Source organism: Sebastes fasciatus, chromosome 16 (assembly GCF_043250625.1).
Source record: "Sebastes fasciatus isolate fSebFas1 chromosome 16, fSebFas1.pri, whole genome shotgun sequence".
NCBI classification, from domain to species: domain Eukaryota; kingdom Metazoa; phylum Chordata; class Actinopteri; order Perciformes; family Sebastidae; genus Sebastes; species Sebastes fasciatus.
Window position 1 is genome coordinate 5535629 of NC_133810.1, and position 18401 is coordinate 5554029.

At 42.2% G+C, this 18401-nt stretch overlaps 1 protein-coding gene across 4 annotated transcripts in view; it reads left to right on the top strand.

Moving 5' to 3' along the window:
* The window catches only part of tmem132e (transmembrane protein 132E), a 451229-nt gene that overhangs the window by 309042 nt on the left and 123786 nt on the right, over positions 1–18401 (top strand). For 3 of the 4 annotated variants that reach the window (XM_074609980.1, XM_074609982.1, XM_074609983.1), the window contains one exon: positions 7945–8929. In XM_074609980.1, coding sequence (XP_074466081.1) covers positions 7945–8929 — 985 coding nt within the window. Of the gene's footprint in view, positions 1–6636; positions 7341–7944; positions 8930–18401 lie in introns of those variants that run through there. The other variant, XM_074609981.1, reaches the window with a different exon arrangement.

The following is an 18401-nucleotide window of genomic DNA, read 5'->3' on the forward strand; positions in this document are numbered from 1 at the left end:
TCCTCCGGTTCTTCTCTTTTAGTTGTTCCACGAAGCAGAACAAAAAGATTTGGCGATGCTGCTTTCAGCCATTATGCTCCAAGCCTCTAGAACAGCCTTCTAGAGGATCTTTGGTTTTATGTATACTATTTAGTCTTATATCAATTTTTTTTAACATTTTACTACTTTGAGTCACCGTTGATCATTATGACATTTGTCATTTTATTTGTCAATCGCTTGTAAAGCACTTTGAAGTTCACTTGATTTGTTCGAAAGATGCTATATAAATACAGTTTGATTGATTTTGATGGTGAAAATAAACAACATAGAGAGATAGGGGGGTATAAGAGGAGATCTGGCAACCAAGGACTGTCACTGCTGCTCAGGCTGTTATGCATGGGGCTCACCTAGCCCAGGTGTGTCCCATCCCGCTGATTACACTCCTCAGGTTTGCAGTCCTGGACACAGAAAGCTCAGACACAGCAGCAGCAACCAACCAAACAGAGGAGCCATCACACACGTATGTAGAAATATTGATATGAAACGTGTTTTTGGTTCAGAAACATTGAGATTCAACGTATTTGTGGTTTGCAGAAACGTACATTGCCAACATTTTATTCTGGCGACTGGGTTGTTCCTCTGCTAGCTACAATGAGCTAACAGTCAAGTGTGGTTTGATATGACAGACGGGGTGAGCTAGTTGCCCAAATCACATTTGATTGGATAAATGTAAGTATCCTATACTCCCCAAGTTGAAGATGACTCGTCAAAAGTATTATAACATTTTACATGAAGAGAAAAGAGAGGGAATTTGCTATAAAATCACATACGATTAACAGTATTGTTATTTGACTGTGTGTTTAAAGGAGGAATGGATGTTGATCCTCTTGTGAACACCGTTTCCTCGTGCTGTTTAGGGATAAATGTCCGAGAGATGTAGCTTTGAATGCGTTTAACAGCTGAAATCAGTGAATGACTGAATGAGTGATAGGCTGCATCCGACTTTTATTCTCGTGGGTTTGGCAGCTCTGCAGCCTTGTTTATTTGTCTTGTCAAATCTGTGGCTATACATAAACTGGAAGGACCAATTGGAGACCAGTTTGGTTATATAAAATCTAATACATGTCCTGGTTGATGCATTGCTCGCCCATAAATGTGATAAATGAGAAAAACAAAGTTGCGGCTGTGCTTCTCTGCACTGCGTCTGCATTTGTAAACGCTGCTGTAGGACGTTTCGTGATGCGTCCGCCATGAAGCCGGACGGCACCCATGCTGCTGCAGCATGTGGACGACGTATCCGTGTTTCTGCTTCATTGGGATGATGTGATTACTGACATGCTGATTCACATCATACATCTGTTTAATCTGACGGAAATGTGTTAGACGTGCGTGCAAGCTTCAGGGGACATCTAACAAAATATAGGACAAGTAGCCTGTAGAATGAGTGATTCAATCTACTTTACTCTAAATCACCAAAGTGATCTGATTTCATGCAAATACATGGACCGGACAAACCGTCCCCAGTGAACATAATTTCCCTATGGATACAGATGAAAACTGATGGAATATAAAGCCACACGCAATTTGAAATAATCCAGCAGCGGTCCATTTGTAAAGGTAATCCAGGTCTGACTGAAATGGAAATAGACATTCCTCAGAGAGGCAAAAATAGGACGAACTCCACCAGCGTTTCAAGTGCTAATACAGCCTTCATCCCCAGGCTAACACGTCTTTTCATCTGCACTTTGTGTTGCATTCATAGCTAACTGAATGATAATGTGAACCATTTTAGATTATGGGCCTTTATATTAGCATACAGCAAAATCTGAATACTGGAATTAAAAGTTGACAAGAAAAAGTGCATGTTTGTGAAGTGTAATCTCACGCTGTAATATGGTGTGGTAATAAGTAATAAGGACTTTGTTAGGGGAGGTATTGTTTCACCGTTCCAAACTTGATAGCGGTGCAGCGCTACTAAGGGCAGAGTAAGAGAAGGGAGGGAGTAAAGGGTAAGATAGAGATCGATAGGGAAACCCGTGGCGCTGGAACATTAGTAATGCTGTAAGGATGCTCCTTCTCTCTCTAAATCCTCTCAACAATTTCCCCTGACCTTTTACTTGAAGAGACATTTATGCACTCCTCTTCCCCAAGATCAAATGTCTGCCCTCCTCATAACATCCTCTCTATATATTTCTCCTTGACTTGGCAGCCGACTCTTATGTTTGACAGTTTTTTTTGTATAAGCAGCGAGACACACAGCTAAGTGTTGCATTTAACTATGGAACACGGCTGTTTAGCCGCAGTCTGCTAAATGCTTTCGAGGAGATTAAACAGCAGCACAACAGATACTTCTAGATCCCTCTGATTTGAATGTATAGAATATGTAGCATACCTGGTTGAAATGAAGAAGATGGTTGTGTTTAAGTGGATTATTTGGGTTGAAAGTGTGTCTGGACTCGGGATAGGGATCATTATTTTTATTGATATTGATACCATTTTCGAGACTGCTTAACGATCCGAGTCTTTATCGATACCACTATCGATACTTTTCTATTAATTAGCAGAAAGATGAGACAACAATACATTCTTGACAGAACTGGTAATGCTATTGCTTAACTGTGGGTCTGTGACTTGAACATTGCACGTTTCTCTCTCTTACTTTTGAACACATCATGATAACTTTGTAACTTACCTTCGCCCAATACTGATTTTACTGAATAGAGCTTGAACGCACCATACTGTAACTCAGTGCAACCACCATTAACATAAGCTTTTAGCTGCTATTTAGCCAATCAGGACTGCGTTGCCCACCAGCATGTTTTGTTTTGTTTTAGTAGCGTGTCACACACCTGAACAACCACATCTGCAGCTCCTGGCCAGTGAACGAGGTGGGAGACGGGACTGCTTGATTAATAAAAGAGCCAAGCTACTGAACGGCTATTTGATTCAGAAAGCAGCGACGCTACCTCCCTTCCTCCTTATTAGACAATCAATGTGTATTTGTGCACCAGTGATTTGATTTAAATGACATGATTCTCATCTCTCGAGACATAACGTTGCATTACAGGACCTGCTAGTGTCGATAGCAGTATCCATAAGCTCAGAAATTATTGATTTTCGGGTTTTATAGAAATTTGGACCCGGGTCCAAAATTTTGACCTGTTCCAAAAACTTTAATGAAAGGTGAGAGTTTCGGAGTCGGTGTGTAAATGTGATTGACACAAAAAATATTGACTTGGTGTGCAAAGGCCGTTAGTCTGTGTTCAGACCAACTGAATTTAGTTTCAGGTTAAGTTAACCTCAAGTTTTAGACTCCTGCTTTTTGTGAAAATGGTGACAAAACGGCTTTCCTGCAATAGCTTCTGAAAAAAAAAGCATGTTGTTGACGTGTATCAAAGAGAATCTAGTTCTAAAACACACACAAAAAAGAACTCCAATAAGTGGATTGATGATTAAATTCTCCAGTGACGTACGTAAATCAGCAGTATTGTGGTTGGAAACAATCACTTTTTGTCTTATCTAAAGCGTCTGTCTTTGCAGACTGTTATTGGCACAACAGTAGAAGTGGTCTCAGCCTCAAAGTGGCCCCGATACTTTCATTAATTGACATCAGACAAAGTAATCTGATGAATACAAAGTGCCTTTAGACGAGACACCCACTCATTCCCCGGCCACACACACACACACGGAGCAGATGTTTCACATAATGGGAGCACAACAGGAAGAGAATTCAATTCAATTTGGCCCGAGGTCTAATAGGACATCAAGTGGAAGAGGAAGGCGATAGGGTTTCACACTGGAAGCCCATCTGTGTCCATGCTCCCCATTCAAACCCACCTACCCCGTGATGCTGTTAGCCTGGAATGAGACGAGAGCACCCTGATGCATCGTAGGCTGTAATCACCTTCTCAAATGACACCATAAGGCCCCGGGGTTGAGAGGAAGGGGCAAACATTTGTTTTGTTTGATGGCATTCAGTGCGTGTATTGTCATTGTCGTTTCATTGCATTTAAAAGGGATTAGGAGACTCCTGGGCCGTAGTCAGGTGACCTTCAGACGTAACATGAAAGTATCTGTGTCACTGTTGGTTCACAGTCCCCGCAGGAGGTTGACTGAGGCAACGGACCGTTGTGCTTTTAGTGCAACATACTCAATATACTTTTTAGGGCTGTCAATCGATTCAAATATTGTCCATAGTAAATCATGATTAATTGCAAATTACTCACCAATTTTTCAGTTCAAAATGCACCTTTAAGGGAGATTTGTCAAGTATTTAATACTCTTATGCAAATGTATGTTACGTTGGTATGTCGTTACATTATTATCTGAACACAAACCATGATCTTTTTTCTAACTGTAACCAAGTAGTTTTGTTGCCTAACAACTCGTTTCATAACGTGGCATTGTGTGTTTCTGCAAGCGTGATACGAGGCTGATATGAAACGTATTTATGAAATGTATTTTTGGTTCAGAAACGTCGCCATTCAACATATCCAATGCCAACATTTGTTCTGGAGAATGGGTTGTTGACCCACCACTCAACCCCGACCTCCTCCATTACTTTTCGTATAGGTATAGCTACGAACGGTGAAAAGGAACAGCCTAGTTTTTTACCTATCCCCGAGGGTAATTGCCTCACCTTGCCAAAATGCGTCTCACACTTGACTTCCTCTCTGCTCCCGCCGCACCCTGTTTGAGTTGATCCAACAGCTAGATTATATTGCTCATCAAACAGTCACATATTGTGTTGTTATCGTCTTGCACAGTAATGTCGGCAAGCTGTTTGGAGTCACAGTTTTACCTTAAGTTCCACAAATGTGGCCCTGCAGCCTCCCTGTGTTTAAGTGAACAGATGCAGGAGAGAGAAGCAGTCAACAGTATACAGAGTCAGCGGCAAACTGCTTTAAAAACTAAATTACCATTAAAAAAAACAGCAGCAAGCTGGAAACCATTTTGTTTTGGGCTGTTTGGCCAGCAGCAGGTGCTTGTGGAACACATGGAGACACATTTCCTCGCTCAAGGACAGCGCGACAGTAGTTTCGCAGGGGGAAAGCGGTTACACATTCACTTTTTAAAAGTCCCAGCAGGTCTGGGGATTCAAGGTTTCTTGGCGCTCTAGGCTACTGCTGCCTCAAGACACGGTGAGGGAGATGGAGCAAAGTGGTCTGTAATGCTGTTCCAATATCTCCTTACTTTTAAATGCAGCAATAAAACCATGTAGAGCTTTGATATTAACATTGGCAGGCATACTAGCTGTACATCCTTATACGTGAGGCCCATATTCTATCCACAGGAGCAGTTTGCGTTGGTTCAGGGAGCTCACTGCCATGTAAACAAACCACGTACCTGTCAGCTGTGCGGTCAAGATCAGACTACAGACGTGACCACTTAAAAGATGGGAGAGTAGTAGTTTTTTTAAACAGAAAACACAGGTTTTATACTGCGATATTTACTGAAAATGACCAACAAGTAGACTTTCAGGTGATCTCCCTCCAGCCAGCTGTCACCTAATGTGGGTGTTTGTAGTGAAACAAGGAGGTATCGTATCAGATAACTCCTCATTTCAACCTCACGAATCAACCGTTCCTCATCTGTTGCGGTGCTTTCAAAGCGAGCGACAGGAATAAATAGAAACAGGGCGTCTAATAAAAGTTCAGCTCGCAGCCAGTTAGTTCATCCCAATAGAGAAAATGTTATCAAACTGATTTTGTCTCTGACGCTCGCTTGCGTTGCATTCTGTTTGGAGGGTTTAACATGTAAGCAACACACATCCCAATCAACTAGACTTCTCTGCGCTGTACACGTTACATTCCCTCTAGATTATTTTTCCTGAGGCGAGGATTGGTAGTAGAGTCAGGTTGTGTTGCCATGTGACTGGTAAAATATACAGTTACGGTGGGAGATTTGAACGGCGGCTCCGCGTCGGGACCCGGGAGAGTGAAGCAGATGGCGCTCTGGTGGAGGAGCTTAAGGAAGTTTGTGCATATTTGTCGCTTTTAATGTTGATCAAGGCGAGAGCAGCAGCTCTTCTCTCCAAACACACATTCCTGCGAGGTAGAGAGCTCGTGGTCGATAAAGACTAGACAGCCTCTAAGTAGCTCCTCTCATCAGTATAGTTCCTCCAGCCTTCTCTATGGCTACGACTGCTCATTTGTAAGTGCGGGATGTTTCCCCGGCTTCATCTTTTGTTGCCCCCACTGTTTGCCATTCAGTTTATGGGGCCCACACACACACACATCCACGGATCCCTCTCTCTTTTATTATGGGAATTCCAGGCACATGTGAGTGAAGCAGGGAGGCAGTCCAGATCCCCCTCCCCCTCCGGCCGCCGGTATCCCCTCATTCTCATGGATTTCTCATGGGGCTAAAGCAGACGAAAAGGGGGAGGAGGAGGAGGGAGAGAAGAAGAAGGAGGAGGAGAAGGGAAGGAGAGCTAGGCTAATTCATCAATAATCTTTACCTAATCCCTCCCTCTCCCCTTCTCCCTCTCACTCTCGTACGCTCTCTCTCTCTGCCTGGAGGCATTCAAGCAATACATCCATCCCCCGCCCTACCTCACACACACACACACACACACACACACACACACACACACACACACACACATAAGAGTCTGCCTGAACACGTCCAGAGGGAGAGGATGAATCGAGCTGCAGAGTGTTATTTCTTTCGCCTCCATATGTGTGTCGGTGTGTGTGTGTGTGTGGTGTAAATCGAGTCCTCTGAGGGCTGTGTGTCTTAGCTCTGACCGGGAGCTCAAATGGTGATTATAGACTAGAGACTAGGTGTGGCAAGATGGGGCGGCGTCAAAGGCTTTGTCTATAGTTCCCGTACAGCCCACCAACCGGGAGGAGGCTCTGCCTGTCTATCAGAGTCTGTCCTGGAGCCATGCACAGTCTGGGATTGAAAGAGCTGCTGCGTGGGGCTGAACCAGTCTTAAACCAAGACCTAAACCACGGGGAATTAGACAAGCACAAGTTCAAGAAGCTCGATGGAACCTTTGTAGCCAGATACAAGAACATGACCAAGTGAAGACGGAGCATATATTTTCTTTTTGCTTTTTTTTTTTTTTTTTTTCTTTCCACCCTCATTTATTCTTCTTTTGCAACTCATGACAAAGATTTTCTAAAGAGAAACCAAAAGAGGAGCCAAACTTCTGAGAAGTGCCTGCTGAGTAACAAACCTTTTGAAGAGGCTTTTCCTTTTGGGGAATTAAAGAAAAATAAATCTTTTTTTTTTCACTTTTAAAGGATGCGATTTCAATGATAAAACCATTTGGAATATGGGACTTTTAATCTATGATTTGGACCATGGGGACAGGCAACTATGTTTTTGTGCTCAGCTCTGGGTAATTCTGATAAGTATGTCACATTTATTCCGTTTGTTCTACGGTGATTTTGCCCTACTTTGATTTCACTGTCGTTACTAGTGTGTTAAGCTGTGTTGACTTGTTTTTCTCAACAAGTGCAGTGCAGTGCGATGGATAACAGTGTGTGTGCACTATTCAAATACAAACACAGGTTTCTTGTTTTATTCTGTAGCTTAGGTTTACCTTCGTGTCCCTTGTGAGTTTGTATCTTTGTCAATTTCTTTTAAAGATTTGAAAGAGTTCTGTGTGTTCCAGTTCAAACACTGATTGAATGTGTTGATCACGTGCTGTGCACCTTGACAATGTGAACTACCTGTTTCATCGGATAGCCTGTTCTCTGGATGTTTTACATGTATTGACCAGTTATCCTCTGATTAGTGTGTGTTGACCCCTCTCCCTCTCTACAGCTGACTGAGCAGACCTCTGTCACTTCCTGCTTATACCTCATTCATCGTTTTGATTCATTGACCCCTCCTCCTTGCGTCTCTTTCTTCCTCACATATTGCAATATTCTGTTTAAAAAAAAACACTGTACTGATTTAACCTCTCTCTCTCTCTCTCTCTCTCTCTCTCTCTCCTCCTTCCTCTCTCCACAGCTCTTGCAGGTAAAATCTCCCCTACCAGCTCGGATGCCCTCCTCAGCTCCTCAGCAATGACAGCCAGTCCTGCGCCACCCAACGTGTACCTCCCCGCCAACTTCAAAATGTCCAATGCACAACTGGCTTTCTTCTTGCGGGAGGCTCAGATCACAGGACAAACAGTTGGCGGCGGCGGCGGTGGAGGCGGTGGCAGCAAGAGCAGCAGCAGCCCCAGCACTGGACATCCGCTGCAGCGCTCTGAGAGTTTTGTGGTTTTCCAGACAAAAGACCTCCCCGCCATCAACATAAGCTTTGGGCCTTTTGCCCGGGACCAGGCCCTGTCCAAGGAGCTGCTCCAGCCAGCCAGTCCGCTGGATATTCCCGGCCAGCTGACAGTCAACTGGAAGGTGAGGGCCTTCATTGTCCAGGCTCGGGTCTTCTCCAACAACCCCACGGTCCAGGTGTTTTTCTACATCGCGGGACGCGACTGGGATGACTTCAAGGCTCAGGACAAGCTGCCCTGCGTCCGTCTGCACGCCTTCCGGGACGTCCGTGAAATTAAAACCTCCTGCCGCATGAAAGGCAACCTGGCGCAGTGCTTGGCCCAGCTGGAGCTGCCCCCGTCCTGGTTTAACACCAACGTGGCCCCGCTGGGTCGGAGGAAAGGCTCCACCGACGGGCTCCTGGACGGGCTGACCAGTGAGACGCTGCAGGCCGAGCTCTACTACACCCTCCACGGGCCCACTCTGGATGGGGAGTGCAGCGAGGGCTCAGGTCACAGGGGCGGTGGTGTTTCCAGGGGAGAGCCTCTGTCACAGCACCCCCTGCTGCGCATCGGCAGCATCAGCCTGTACCAGGCCAGCCAGGAGCAGCTGCTGGTGGACAAACAGCTGGACAAGAACATGTTCCTGAGGCTGCCTGAGAAGCCCCTGAAGCCTGGAGAAACCCTCAAGATCTTCCTCTACTTGATGCCCAACTCCACCGTCGAGCAGTTCACCCTCCGGTAAGTCTCCTTTAAAATGTATACTAGTGACGCACTCTGACTGCTTCCACTAACATCCTGAGTTTATATTAACACATTTTGGAGGAAAAAAATGTGGTCCAGCTGTGTACATGCACAGCTGGACCACATTCTGAGAAATGTCTTGCAATCATGTACTCAGAATGTATTGATGAATATATGATTAGCCTGGTTCCTGGTAGACCTCTGCAGGCATTTCCCTCTTGTCTTTTATATATATATATTATCTGTTCAAAATGTACCTTAAAGGGAGATTTGTCAAGTATTTAATTATCTTATCAACATGGGAGTGGGCAAATATGCTGCTTTACGCAAATGTATGTATATATTTACATACATACATACAGTAACAACACAAAACAATGACAAATATTGTCCAGAAACCCTCACAGGTACTGCATTTAGCATTAAAAATATGCTCAAATCATAACATGGCAAACTCAAACCCAACAATCAACAACAGCTGTCAGTGTGTCAGTGTGCTGACTTGACTATGACTTGCCCCAAACTGCATGTGATTATCATAAAGTGGGCATGTCTGTAAAGGGGAGACTCGTGGGTACCCAGAGAACCCATTTACATTCACATATCTTGAGGTCAGAGGTCAAGGGACCCCTTTGAAAATGGACATGCCAGTTTTTCCTCGCCAAAAGTTTCAAGTGTTATTTAGCCTCCTTCATGACAAGCTAGTATGACATGGTTGGTACCAATTAGGGGTGTAATAACATATTAAAATTATCGAGTATTGCGATATTATGTTTTGTGATACTGTATCGATTTTCAAAAATGATATTGATTTTTAATAAATAGTTTGCATACAAATAAATATTAACTCATTTGCAAAGAAATGTGTCCTCTAAGTGTGTGTGCCCTCTCAAAGTAGTGCTATGATGTTGATGTTACATAGACTGTGATAAATCAGATCCCACTGCTCCGATTGCGTAAAAAAGTCAACTTTTTTACTCCGATTCTATGCATATGATGGTATGTTCTCTATACTATGACAGTTTTCTTGAAAGCCTTGCTTACAGGATCACAATATATCGCAATATATTTAATCGTAACCCCTGTATCACGATACATATCGTATCGCCAGATTCATGGAAATACACAGCCTAATGGGCTCCTAGGTTTTAATAGTTTTATATGAAAAATATGAAAAAGAAAAAGTGATCCAGCTGTACATTTACAGCAGAAGCTGATTCTTAGAATTTTCCTGTTTCCATGAAATCATGTACACAAGACTTATTGATGAATAAATGATTAGCCTGCTTCCTGGTAGACCTCAGCCAACATTAGCCATTTCCCTCATGTCATATATTACATGATGTATATACTGTATATCTCCCTTTATGAATATGCACACACACGTTTGCAATTTGTCCCTCTGCAGAGCGAATGCTGCATCGTGTGAAGTCCTCAGGCTTATAAGAAATATACATGTCCAAACAGCCCTCCACTAACGGAACAATTATCACAGCCCTGGAAGTCTTCATTACAGTCTTCATAATCAGCCTCATTCAGAGCAGCATAATTAGATAAAGGTTTTCACATAACCTCACAATTAATTGCGGCATTTTAAGGATAGCATATGATCACGGCGTGCATGTAAGTGTTGCCAACGTTATGTAATGACCAATTCATGCAATATTCTCCGCAATGCCATTCATGTTCATTTTAGGCCTAAAGAGCCAAATGAGCATTTAATCACATATTTCATCCCTCTCATTAATTTCTCCTTCACTGAGCCGGGTGATGTGCCAGCAGTAATTAAAGTCAGGTAAGTTGAGATAAAAAAGAGAAAGGGTTAAAGTGTAGCGGCACTGTGCCGTTCACCTTCTGAAGTGGTGGCTTAACATCCAGAGATTTTTTTTTTCTCTCTCAGGACGGGATTGTATGAATAATTTGAACTGCTGCTCGAAGCAGTTAGTGTTTAAAAGCACGAGGCCTGCGCTGTTTGACCAGGTAATGGTCGGGGGTCACATGTTGAAGTGTCTTGCTACAGTACACCGCGGTCTTCCATGCTGCAGTATTATGCAAGAGAACACACTGAATGCACAATGTGGGCACCAATATTATCAGTTATTATTGCTTTCTTTAGCTCATTAATGCAACTTGCGATTTTTATGTTGTAGCGGGCTCGGTCTTAAAGCTAGAGTGAAGATACTGGTATCATATGAAACTAGAAAACCTGAGGAATCCATTGGTACCAACCATGTCATACTAGCTTGTCACGAAGGAATAATAATAATAATAAATAATTAAATAACGCTCTAAAACTTGCACTAAATTTTGGCAAGGAAAAACTGTCATGGCCATTTTCAAAGGTGTCCCTTGACCTCTGAAGTTATGTGAATGAAAATGGGGCAAGTCATAGCCAACCACACTGACAGCTGTTGTTGCATGTTGGGCTGCAGTTTGCCATGTTATGATTTGAGCATATTTTTTTATGCTAAATGCAGTACCTGTGAGGGTTTCTGGACAATATGTGTCATTGTTTCATTGTTAATTGATTCCCAATAGTAAATATATAAAAACATTTGCATAAAGAAAGCATATTTATCCACTCCCATTTTGATAGGAGTATTAAACACTTGACAAATCTCCCTTTAAGGTACGTTTTGAATAGATAAAAAATGTGTGATTCATTTGAGATTTATCGCAGATTAACTAAGGACAATCGCGATTAAGTTGATTGACAGCCCTGCTATGTATTAGTAATGCCTACAGCAACGTGCAGCTGCATGTTTCCTTTTTCACAATAATAAGAGCTGGTGCTCAGTCTCTGAGAAACTCTGCTGGTAATCAAAAGTTGGCCAATTATTTAACATGAAGCATATTTTCATCATGTTTAAATACATACGCACAATACTCATTTCAACTGCAAAAAGTCACCGGAATCAATTAACTCTATTTGCATAACATTCTGCTCTATAATAACATCTACCATTAATCATGATTAACTATGAAGCAGCATTAAATGAGCATTTAATGTATTCAGTTTACTTCTGTAGTGCTGGAATAAAAGGAATGATTGAATTTAAATGTATGCAATTTGTTCTCATATTGCAAATGCATTCAAAACGCCTTAATTTTATTAGCATATAAATGGCAAAAGTCCATCAGACTAGAATAATAGAACTTTTATCTGGGTACATACTGTACTCTATGTCCAGGAACAATCATAGTCTTTCAATTATTATTTAATAAATACATTGTACACTGAATATGTAGATCTGTATGAGTATCATCTGGGTTGGACCAACCTGCTGGGGGGCTTTATAGGAACCCCATCACCTATCACTGTTATCACCAACTCCTGAGGGGAATATCTGTCTCTTTAGCTGCTAAATGCTCCACGATGCTCACCAGCTAGTCTCTAACTCTGTCCGTCTGCTGTTTGGTGCTGGGCAGCTTTGCTTAAAACAGGTACCTGCTGTGGCGGTAAACAACACTTTGACAACTGTCATAGCGTGAACCAAAACGGTAAACTTGTAGGTCGGATAGCTGCAGCGTCGGGTGATAATCCTCCGGAGGTTCTTAACTACGTGTGACCCCTTTCACACAATGTTTTTCATTATCGCTTCTGTTTACATGCACAGCATATTCTGTTTTGGCCTTATTCTGAAAAAGACAACATTCCTACTAAGCTGTTTACACAGCTAATAAACATGACTCCCACTAATATTCCTGTTTACATGCAGCCGTTCTTACTCCGATTAACGTAACAGGTGGCGAACACAGCCTCCCTCTTTCAGTCCTTCAACCACCTTCTTGAAAATGACAGCATTGGGATATTTGCGCATACCCAAAAACCTGTTGATATCCAAGTCTTTCATAATGTTTAAAAGTAGGTGGGTTTCTCCTTCTTTTCTTTTGGGCATGCATCTCTAGTTGGTTTGTGTTCAACGTGAACAGGCAAGAGGCTGTGACGTAAAAACCCAGATCAAGACTCATATTGTGAATGTGCTGTATACACGTCCAAAGAATGCTCCTAAAACCTGAATAATATCAGCATATCACACATGTCTTAATGTGAAAATACTCCATTCAGAATAAGGCCTAATTCAGAATATCCAAACTGTTTACATGACCCGTATCAAATTCATTATATTGTCATATTCAGAATAAAAGTGTAGTCACTGTTATTAAAGAAAATATAGATTATAGCCGTGTTAAGTACTGATCATCTCTGCTGGAATACGACTTGCCCCTGGCATTTTAGGGAAATGGACAATAATATAATAGCATGAGCATAAAAGTTGACATGACAGGACATAAGAGTAAATAATTCAAGTGTCAATAAAGTCAAACAGACAACCTCTATTGCTATCAATTTGCTCGCTGTTGTATTTTCCATCTCGGCTTTAAAACATTTCCGTCAATATTCATTTTCTATATGTTCTGACATTAGAACTGTGTCTCGGAAGGATCATAACGGCTGTTACAGTAAATACTATTTGTCGAATGTTAAATGTGTGAGTTTGACCCTCTGCCTATGGAAACGGAGCTGAGGGAGGGTGAGGCTCAGCTCGGCTCACCCCGGCTCTCCGCTCCCTGCACTTCTTCCCCTCTCCTCGGTTTGTCAACACACGATATTCAGGGTGAGAGAATAAATGATTATTTGCACTTGACAAAGCGTGAGGAAAGTAAGTTTTTCCCTCCGCTTGTAGGCGTGAAGGCAGCGGGGAGAAGAGAACCCGATATTACCGACTCACTCAGCAGCGATGATGAAACACACTGTAAATACGATTGTTGTAATCTCAACTGAATCTCTTCCAGACTGAAATGTAGAGATTTGTAGGGTATTAATTAATAACTCCGTAAGCTACAAGGGGAAACAGAAATGGTTTATTAATAGTGATTCCTTACATTTCAGTGGGAGGAATCACTATTAATAAACCTAAGACCTGTTCACTGTTTTAATCAAATATATATTAAAACATACATGTTGAACTTTAATCACAATGACACAGTTGATTGACATGACATCTCCATGGTGATAACTTCCAGACACAGCAAAAGTAAACTTTGTCTTCAGTTCAGTTACTTCTTCGTAGCCTGTCGATAAAACCTTTTGCAACGACTTCATAACATCTTATTGATGCCTTTGTGAATACTATTGTATCTCTACAGCTGCAGCTTTGATTAGGTTTCATTTTATACACTATACTGGCCACAGTAGCTTACAAAACATGCATTGAGCAGCGAAACAGTTTGTGTATTGCTACCTGAAAGATGAGGTGAGAGTTCAGTTGTCACAACACGGTGAGGTGACTGTTCATTCTAAACAACATTGGCAGCTCCTGAAGAGGTTAGCGTAGCTGCAATAGCATCAGTTATATCAGAACTGGAGAATATTTCTTCATTGAAAGGAGAGCAAAGAAGGCCACTGAATGGCTTTTCTTGATAGAAAAGATGTTTTCACTCTTTTCCTGACTGGCCTCAGCAAGAGTTTGATTGACAGATGGTTCATCCAATCACAGCCAACAAACTGTGCGTAACAACTTTTGTAAAAGCTGAACTAAAGGGCACATTGGCCCGTCTCTCACTACGCAGGCTGTTCTCGTACACTGTCTGTAGCTTTATCTATGTAAAGTAATGGAAGGAAGTTTATTTTGAAAAGACTGTATGCATGTAACGAGCGGAAATTGACATGTACATTTGCAGGAAAACACACCAAAATTGAGGACTAACTTTTTCGTAAGATATCCTACAAACCGTCGTAGGAGGATGTGTTGAACTTGTTGATGTCATTTTTGGTCTTGAGTGTAGCTGAAATTAATTTATGAATCAATGCTATGGATTTATTGCTAAGATATTCTCTCAGTCCTTCCTTCTTGTAGACTAGAGTGCTAACCATTCATTATCAAATTCCCAACCCCCAGGAATCCCAAGCATTTGTCTTCACACCGTCAGAGCAACATTTAAGACTCCCCCCTCTGTAAAACCTGTGATCTAGTGTCAGTCATAATATTCTGTTTGTCTCAGCGTGACGGTGCTCTCCACTTTTACTGATGTACGCCTTCATCTGAGATCTAGATCACAAAATATGTCTTTAAATCAGAGAAAAAGCGTCGCTGTGGGGAATGTGCCGGTCACGATTGTGATTCTGAAGGCAGCGGTGTGACAAAGTTGCAGCGAGGCTTTGTAGTACAAGCGGAAGGCATTGTCATGTCCCCTGCCTCGTGAAACATTTAGCTGACCATGTTAGCATCCACACACCACTGCGGCTCTCAGGCAAGGCTGCCTCTCGCTGAGCCTCCTCGCAGGGATGGAAATGAGGAGTGATAAAACAGAGATGGGGCCGGGAGCAGAAAGCCCAGTTCGAACCTCCTGAGTGAGTCGACTCAATAGGGTGTGAATTCAATAGATCTGGAAGACAACTGTCGAGTCGCCCCTGCGCTTCGAGGAAGATGATTAAAGATGCAATAAGGAGTGTCTTTTAAAGATGAATCAGACGGCTTCCTCCTCTTCTTGCTGCTCTGACTCCATCGTTCTTTACAATCCTTCCTTCCTTTTAAGTCGTCCAGCTTTGAAGATCTGTGACTTGTTGTTGCAGATGATGGCGTGGGCCAGACAGTCAGAGGGCAACAGCCTGGCCACAACTGTGCGTTGTGTGTGTACATGTCATGCAGTAAGATGGGAAGTAGCGGCGTGTCAAATTTGGTTACCATGGCAATGTGATAATCAGTGTTTGAAGTGGGAAAAAAAGAAGAACTTCACATGTTGGTGTGTGTATCGGTCGACTTATTCCTATTTATTAATTATGTCTTTAATCATGTTATACCGTGTCCGTCATAATCAGCTGTGGTTTTACTGCTATTATTATACTTGGGTTATGCATCTTCTATAATAGGCCTATAATACTCCAATAATACTTACACTGGAGCATTATAGGGTTAAGCTGCTGTGTTTAGTGTTGATAGTTAAACTTCTAAATAATGTTTCATTAATTATATTTGTTCACAAATAAAAAAAAAGTTATGACAAACAGTTCACTAATTATTTTACAAAAAGTACGTGAACACTGTATTGATAAATTAAAGCACCCTTGTTCTCGTCCAGATGCTCCCCGCATTGTTTTTATGTTCATACGGCTTATGAGGTGCAACGCAAAAACACTGCTGCTGCGCCGTTATGAATCTCCGTTATGAATCTCCGTTATGAATCTCCCAGAGAGCCTGATATGGAGAGAGCAGAAAAGAGTACCAGCAGCTTGTGAGAAGTTCCGGTACGTAAGTAAAAGTCACGGTACGCCAAGGAGTAAAATGTAGAAGTTCCGGTACGGTGTGCCGGTGGGTGCTGGCCCACTTCATTGGTGTATTTAATGTTAGGATGCTCTGCTTGTCGTGGTGCAGGATGATGCTTTTCTGGATGAGCTTTAATCATCTGCAATATTATCTACTCATCACAGATTTATATAGAGGCCATAATAGTGACTCCATCACTACCCGGTTCATGAAAGGAGCTCTGCTCATCATCATCATGTACTTGTTTTGCAGAATAATCGTTTTGTGTTGCACAGAAAGTGATATTTTTTCATCGTGCATTTTTGGTTTGTTTGGAGTTAATAGAGAATTACAGTTTGAACAGAGGATTCAGTGTCACGACACTGGATGCACTCATTTAATGAGAAGTGATATCTGAGAAGTGCAACGGGCAGAAACAGAATAGCTGTGAAAATATCGAGCATCTCACAGAGGGCCACTTCAACAGCGCTATCAGTTTTGGTGGGAAATGCTCATTAACTGTGTTTATTTGATTTACCCACTCATGTGGTGTTGTCAATATACGCTCGTTACATGCATAGTGTCTTTTCAAAATAAACTTCCGTCTTCACAAGAAGTTAGGTTTAGGCAAGAAAACCACTTAGTTATGCTGCATTCACACCAGATCAGGCGGTGCGGCAAAAACGCAAGTCTTCTCATTCATTATGAATGCGGGTAATGTGTTTGGGCACAAGTAGAAACAGAATGAACCTCTGGAGATACGCAACCTGACGTCACGCTGCGGTGGCCAATCACGTAACCGGCAATCTGGAGCTGTACAACCCAGCCATGAGAGAACAAAAGACGTTAATGGTCTCAATTAATGGGCCATTAAAGTGACTTTACCACACCACCGCACAAACCTGCGGCGAATCGCAGCACCGTCTCATCTGGTGTGAATGCAGCCTTTGGGTTAGGAAAAGATCGTGTTTGACATTAACTTGACTGACTTACAACTCACGTGACCAAATACGTCAATGTTACCTTTAGTTTCACACGGGACACGAACAGCGGTCTCCTGGGTGAAAGGCCTGTGTTTGTTTGACCCTCCCACCTCGCTCTTTATACTACGTCAGTTGCTCTGAGCGTCTAATAATGACGCAGGTGGGTTTACATTGGAGTTAATTGAAAGCCTGGTGTGTCCCATACAGATGCTAAAGGGTGCTTTGGTGCATCCAACCTGATCTAATGGGAAGACGTATAAATAGCACGACATTTTAAGGACTTTCCACATGTCATGAGAACTAATTTTAGGCTTTTCGCATGTCATTTAACACCATGTTCTTACCATGAATTGGTCATGGTGGTGGTTTGTTGGACCCATGACGAGTATAAAGAATATATTTGATGAGTTGGGAGCGAGAACGAGATGTTAAAATCACAGTCTGGTTGGAGTTACTTGGGGAACACTGTCATAAAAATCAGCTTTAGATACCGGTTTGCTTGTGATTTTGTAAAGCTCCACTAATCAGTATTTTCATATATTAACAATTGCTCAAAAGACTACATATAATGTAAAATAATGTCTATTATATTACAATGATTAATCCACCGAGAATTACCAATTAGCTTGTTTGGGTTTTCCCACCCACAAACTCTGCTCTTCATTTCCAACCGGCAGCAGCCAAAAAAAAAAAAAAAAGCTGTGATAAATCTCACTAAATTTTCAAAACATAAGCATGTCTTCTTTCTCTGCTGTCACTCGCGGCTCTTGGGACTATCTGTCACAGCTTCAAGGACACATAAGCAATTTCCCCACTAAATACAAAGCTTTGGCCAATGAATCTTTCTAATGCCTTGTGATGTCTTTATAGCATTTTCTCATCGCCGTTTTCCCCGTGCATTTACTAAAATCTGTCTCCAGATGTACTCTATACTGTGTAATAACTCAGGGACACCCCATGTACTGTCAAAAGATTTGTGATTGGCTGGAAGCCCAGCTGGGTCAGCTGGAGGAAATGCGCAACTGTAACCGGTCATGGAGAGTCCATGTTGAGGCTCTCTGCTTATATACTCATACATTGTAGTTTGATAGTGATTGTAATGGCACGTTTGACACACTGGGTCATTTTAATGAGCTAAAACTGCTGCGTCTGCTGCTTTACACACTGACGGATCATCGTAAAAAATGACTGGGTGAAGCATTGTACCATGTGGCACAGCATGAGCTTGTATCTGTTTGC